This window comes from Loa loa, assembly GCF_000183805.2.
Source record: "Loa loa unplaced genomic scaffold supercont3.474, whole genome shotgun sequence".
Classification (NCBI taxonomy): domain Eukaryota; kingdom Metazoa; phylum Nematoda; class Chromadorea; order Rhabditida; family Onchocercidae; genus Loa; species Loa loa.
Window position 1 is genome coordinate 4,016 of NW_018108654.1, and position 6,999 is coordinate 11,014.

At 34.8% G+C, this 6,999-nt stretch overlaps 1 protein-coding gene across 1 annotated transcript; it reads left to right on the top strand.

Annotated features, from left to right (window-relative positions):
• Nucleotides 1–2,673: 2,673 nt before the first annotated feature.
• LOAG_11284 (hypothetical protein) lies at nt 2,674–3,057 on the top strand (the record flags this gene model as incomplete). The annotated part of the gene is made up of 1 exon (XM_003146805.1): nt 2,674–3,057. One exon carries the CDS (start codon nt 2,674–2,676, stop codon nt 3,055–3,057), a length of 384 nt encoding a protein of 127 aa, XP_003146853.1.
• Between the last annotated feature and the right edge of the window lie 3,942 nt (nt 3,058–6,999).

The window sequence follows — 6,999 nt, forward strand, 5'->3', positions numbered from 1 at the left end:
TGATAAAATGATTTGCACAAGTACACATGTACATGATCTAAACCGTTTCCTTTCGTTCGAAACTACACAGTAAACCATAGCATACTTATGGTCATCACTCATTTCAAAGAATTGGAACCAGAAACCAATCATTTTTCTGCATTTTATCGCTAATCATGCAAGGATAAAACAAAAATGGAAATAATAATTCGATAGCATGGTACACGTTAGTAAACCTATTTACAATCCAGTTCGTTCCAGTTCGTTCAAAACTACATAATTAACTATGGCTCACGTGTAGTCGTTCCTTATAATTGAAGTGCATCAGAGCCGATCACTTTTGCCATTTTGTCACTAACATTACAGTGATTCCAATTCATTATTTCATTATTATCGCTGAAGTATCTAAAGTAAATTTTACCAAATAGGATTAACACTTTGAAAGGAAACGGACGAATTCTACAAAAATGTTAATTAAATCTGATCATAGCAGCTTATCTTAACTTTCCTGAAAGAATGAGCAACTGTAGCTATCGTCACAACTTATTTCTGTTTATTTTTAATTGTTTGTGACATAATGTAATAGAAGAAATAACAGATTTATTTAACATTTATCTTCAAAATTAAAATTGATAACAAAAAAGATTACAGATTATGTTTTCATCCCACTAAAATATACATTTTTCATATGAACATGTCACATAGAAGGGGTTACAGTAGTGAGTTATCGTGTCATAGCAAACAATATTTCATGGAAAATTCAACAGAGATTGCAAGCAAGTCAAAGATTAGTTATTTGGTTGACAATTTGACATTAATATTTAGCAGTGGTGATAGGTCAGACAAATAATTGTGTGCTTGATAACGACAAGTTAAGAAAGTAGCCAATTTCGCTGATAATTTATGTTAGAAGAAAATATTTACTTTTCTTTTTTTGCATATATTTACAGTAAAATTTAAAGCTTAGTATATTATTTCTGATGACATAACAGATAGATAATTGTGAATTTTCCGCAAACGCAAGTCTTAATTATATGCTATTATATAAGGAGAGCAAAGAATTGCGAAAAATCAGACGAAATATCCATTATGCAATTCTTCATCGCTTGTTCTCAATAACTTTTCATCAGTATTTCGCCAATTCATTGTTGTATGACGAATCGTACCACTTATTCTCGCTAAGCATTGACTCCAAATACCAAATAGCCGTAACTAGAGCTATTTGAAAAGTTTCCATTAGCGGAGTGATGCTATCAAACTATTGCATTTTGGCTGGAAGCATCGTTTGGAAACTGTAAAGTTGATCAAAATAAATTGGGAATGACCATTTTGTGAACCAGGATAATGAACGATAGTATTATAAGTGCTGACATTAAGTGAAAATAACTAATTAAAACATTCTGAGAAACATTAAAACATTCTGACTAACTAAAACATTCTGAGCTGAAGCGATACATAGCAGAAGATTGAACCAAATCATGTATGTCATCGATATAGTGAAGAACAAGGCGAAGTACAGAATTTTTGAAATGGCAGAAATGTTCGAATGGAAGCTTTTTATTTCAGATTTGTTGGAATTAAACGACCAAAGGTTCAAACAGTTTTTAATTCATCCGTTTCACATTATTTTTTATATTTCTCTCTTTTGCATTCTCATTTTCCGTTCTCTGAATTGGCAGTTGATGAATGTGCTTTTGGAATGTGAAGAAAGCTTGGTTATGGTTGTTGCTTTGGATATTTATTAGGGAAGTTTCTTTCATCCCGGCAATATGTGTAAAACCCATTAACATCGTAAAAAATGTGTGCATCGAAAATTCGAACCAAGAAAACGTCAACTCTATCCCCAAACCTAGACAAATGGAGCTCGTTTAGCTCCCTAAAGTCATCCATCTGAGAACAGGGCAAACTACGTCCTAAGGACTTCGCTGCTAGGCTCGCTAAGGTTTTGGCAGATGAACCTCAGAAGTAAAGAGTGGGACTAGTTCCAAGCACGCTGCGCTTCATCTAAAAAATTCATTACCGAAGGTTCGAAGAATACACTCATTTTTTAAAGTCCTGAAATGATGGGAGGGGGACGAAACGGTGGGTGATAAGATACAGTGGAAGTCGCAGACCCAATTCTACATGCAAGCAATTCAGGAGAATGGTCGCTCGAGATTGACGCTGGAGATGACGGTCTTGTTCAGCATCATCATCACGAACGATCAAGCAGCCTTTTCCAAGGATAGTACTGCTTGCTCCATACAGAGAGGGACCTAAAGCTCATCTCCGCCTCCGCCAAGTTGACCAACTGCGACCAACCGGCATCTTCTGGCACCGTCGCACAAAAAGACAAAGACATAGACACTGCCTCTGTTGTAGAAAAAAAAAAAAAAAAAAATATTATGGTTTGGAAAAGACCGACGATGAAATTTTATGTTGTTTGACACGGACGCAAGATGATTAATAAAGGTTTATTAATGGAGGTAATAGTTTTTTTAGCAAATTCGCGGTAGAATATAAAAATATTTCTGGATGAGTTTATTATTTGTGAAAAGAGGGAAAAATTTGGGTGTTGAAATTGGAGATAATTGAAGATAAATTAAAGCTGAAAATGATTTTATCTAAAAAAATTGATTTTAAAAACTCCTTGTATTACGGGTATGATTGACAAAACTAATACATTATATAAAAGATTAATTCTCAGACAAAGGAATGCGTTGTTTAACAGAAGTCGAGATATGTACCATTGGATATAAGTATGATTATCTGATTGAGATGCTTTTACAGTGTACCATCAATGTGTCCAATGAAAGTGGACATTCTGAGTATCGCTTTACTTTTATTGTTCGCCAACTATCAGGACTCAACATCGACATTATTGCTGTTAATGAAATTCATCTCCATAAGGACAATAGCCTTAATGAACATGGTGCTGGTCATACACCTTACCGGTCAAGAAAATCCAAAACCGAAAGCCATCTCTCAGGAATTGGCTTCATGATTAAAAATTCCACTAACTTCAAACTCGAAAATCTGCCGACAGATCATTCCGATCGTATTATCTCTCTATGCTATTCATTACACAACAAGCAATAAGTTGTTCTCTTCAGCATATATGCTCCAATTTCGTAACCTGATCCTATGGAAAAAAAGAAAAAACAGATTCTCTACCGATTTACGCGTCTTATCCGAAAGGTTTTTCCCAAATGATAAGATCATAATCCTTGATGACTTCAATGCTAAATTGGAAAGGGTTCCAAACTGTCTAGAAAACTGTATTAAGCAAGCGTGTTATTGGAAACTACAGCGAACTTACCATCGCAAACATTATCTTTCAACAGAGAGACAGTTTAAAAACAACATGGATTCTTGAGAGAGATAGGTAGAATCGTAAAAAGAAGGCTTAAAGTTGACAATCTCCAAACACCAAGAGTGTGAGATAGCTTCTAGATAAATCTTCAAACCAGACTTCAAGATCATGTCACAGATCCCTCGCCTAAAACGCCTTGGCAACTTATTGAAGCCAGCCCTGCAATCCTCCATGAAATCCTTAGGATTGTCTTGCAAAAGGAATAAAGACCGGTTGATGAAAACAATGAAGAGATCCAGAATTTGCTGACAAAAAAGAGGTCTGCTTGGTGAGCAGACCTCATCAGCCATCTGCAATGTATGGAAGGAAGGTCACCTTTTGCCGTGTGTGCAGTAAGCTCCACAGAAACTTCGAGTGTCGCTGATTCACAAGTGGAAACAAAGGAACAATAATCTCCTTTGTTGAAAGCTAGACATCTTTGCTGTATATGCTCATATCGTCTTAATCCTAAATCAATGGGTGCTCAATAAGGAAGCTAATTCTTGTAATCATAAAACGGTACAAGGACCCTCCCACTTGGAGAAACGGAAGATCCTGAGTACCAATTCATTTCGAAAGACGCGTTTTGACAGGTCGGTTGGAGGATATCGGGCGTGATTCAATCTCTTCGTTCTTAATTTTTCATTATTAATTTGTTGTGTCGATGTCATAATTACAAGTTCGTTGTTGTATTAATAAATTTATTGTAATAAAGGTTTAATTACCCAAGTTTGAGGTATTACTACCCAAAGAAGCAGAAAGAACCCTCAGTTTTTGTCACGGTTGAAGAAAATCGGCGACATCGAGGTATCCAGAGCAAATGTGAATCAACTAGCATGAAATACTCAAAATAACTATGCACAGATTCGGGTAACTACAGAGGATTTTATGAGGCTCGGAAAACAATGTACGGACTCATATCAGATGTCCAAGGCTCTCTCTACTCAACGCAGATGGTCAAATGCTTTTCACATATAAAACCTCCATAGTGAATGCCCTGAACATTTCCAGTCTCTTTCCAGTCATTTCCAGCCTTAATGCAAACCGTGCAATCCAAGGCCCAGTAATTCAGTAAATTACGCAACAGCTGGTGAAAAGCGAATTGGATATAACCCTATGATAGGGATGCCGAAGGTCATAGAGCAGATGAAAACTGGTTAGGCAGTTGAATCGATGGTATCGCACTTAAGGTCTGGAAACACGGAGGTCAAGCATTTCACGCTAAATTTCACAAGCTGGTTCTACAAAGTTAGGAAGAAAGCGAACTTCCACCAGATCACCGTGATGTAATCATTATCGCTGCATTACCTCCTCTCTATTGCTGATAAAATCCTTACAAGTATACTTCTGAGCAGATTGGTATCCATCAAATCAGGAAAAATTTCACATGAAAATCGATATGGCTTCAGAGCAAATAGGAGTGTCACAGATATGGTATTTGTTCCGACAACTGCAAGAGAAATGCAGAGAACAGGATAAAGGCTTTTATATAATTTTTGTAGATCTCATCAATGCCTTTGATACCATAAGTAGAGAAGTCCTACGATAGATCTTAGAACACCTAAAAATGATCATACTATTGTATGAGAATCAACACGGCCAAGTTCAAATATGATGATACACTCTCAATGCCTTTCCTAATAATTAATGGATTGAAACAAGGTTGTATTCTTGCATCAATCACCTTTACAATCTACTTCAGTATGTTGCTCCAAAGGGCTACGGTAGAACTAGATGAAGAAAATGGCATTTATATTCGATATTGTACCGATGGAAGCTAATTCAACCTAAGGCGACTGAAGACCAATACCAAGACGCTAAATTTCCACATCTGAGAGTTACTTTTTGTCAACGATGCTGTCCTCATCGGTCACATAGAAGCATCTCCGCAGCGCTTAATATCTTCTTTTGCAGAGGTTACAAAGCTGTTTGGCCTAGAAGTAAGCTTGAAGAAGAAAGAAATTTTCCATTAGCTTGCACCACAGTGATGATAAGTTTCATTCTCATATCAACATAGGCGAATTAGAGCTCAGAGCTCAGTTCAGCAGTTCAGCTATTTGGTCAGCATCATTTCTTCCGATGTCAAGATCTACAAAGAGATTGACAACCGATTAGTGAAGGCAAACAAAGCTTTCGAAAAATTTTATAAAAGAGTCTGGTGCAATAAACACTGGAAGAGGAGTACCAGATTAGTGTCTGTACTGACTATTCTATTATATGATTCTGAATCATAGGTTATCATCTACCGCCACCATCTGCGATTCCATGAATGCTTTCACTGGTGCTACCTCCGTACAATCCTAAACATTCATTGGTTTAACTACGTATCCGATGTACCATTCTCATATAAGCAGGGGTAGCCATATTGAGGCTATGCTGTTGAAGGCATAGTTTCGTCTGGATTGGGCATGTCTCCAGGATAGAAAGTCATCTCCTTCCTAAGATCATGCTCTTTTTCAACCTAGCCATCAGCTTCCTCAAAAGTAGAATCACAAAAAGAAGATACAAGAACGCCCTGAAACAATATCTCTTAATCTTGGCTATGTATACTACCATCAATGTGGACCAATCTGATTTCGAATCGGGTGACATAGAGACAGAAAGACATTATTCATAAAGCTGCCTACTTTCTTCGAGAACATACGCAGAACCAATCTCAAGGACAAACAACAATGCACAAAAAAAAAAAAAAAAAAAAACCGTACTACATCAATATCAGCTAAATAAATCTTTCACTGTACTTTTTGCATCCGAACTTGTTTATTTTGCATTAGCTTTTTTTAGCCATTAATGTGCCTGCAGCAAGTTTAACTCTAGCCTTTCATATATCTGCTGTTCGAAAAGCCTAAGCCATGATAGCGATATATGTAAATATTGCACTATTAGTGAAGATTATAGAAATGAAAAAGTCATTTTAATACTTGAAGCAGTTTTAAAATTGATTGACAATTTAATTTAAGCATATCCATTACATTAAATTCATTAAATACTAGCTATCACTAATAAAAATTTTAAGCAATCAAAAAAATAAACTCATTAAATTTCAATAAAAATTTTTACATCATAAATTTTTAGCATTTTAAAATTTCAAACTAAACCTTATACGTGATTTATGCATGAATAATTTTTAAGAATGGATATTTATAGAATATATCCTATAAAGAATCATATAAGAATCAGTAGTAATACGACTTATTTCAAACTAACATCATTATCTTTCTCTCTCCCTCACCTACCCTTCTCATTTCATTCTCTTTTACGAATGACGTATGAAAAAAGATAAAAGCAAAATAACTCTAAAATCCCTTTACTTATTTTACATATATATATATATATTTGGCTTATGTTTATCTATCGTCATTCTTCTTTCCCTAATATCATTCATAAGTTTAAAAATTCAAATATTATCCTCTGCCATATACATATATATATGTATGTATAGAAGATATACAACAAGATTCAATCAACTATCATCATTGTTGATAAATTTATGCAAAATAAACAAAATTATTTACTACTTTTTTAGCTTATATTTTTGAACAATAAAAGGGAGAGAAAAAAGAAAGAAGAAGAGATATAATTAATAAAAAATTATTATATTAATATTTATTAATTATTATCAATTCTTTTTTCTTCATTCATTTCATTTATTAATTATTAGATTTAACATAAATATATACGATTATGTT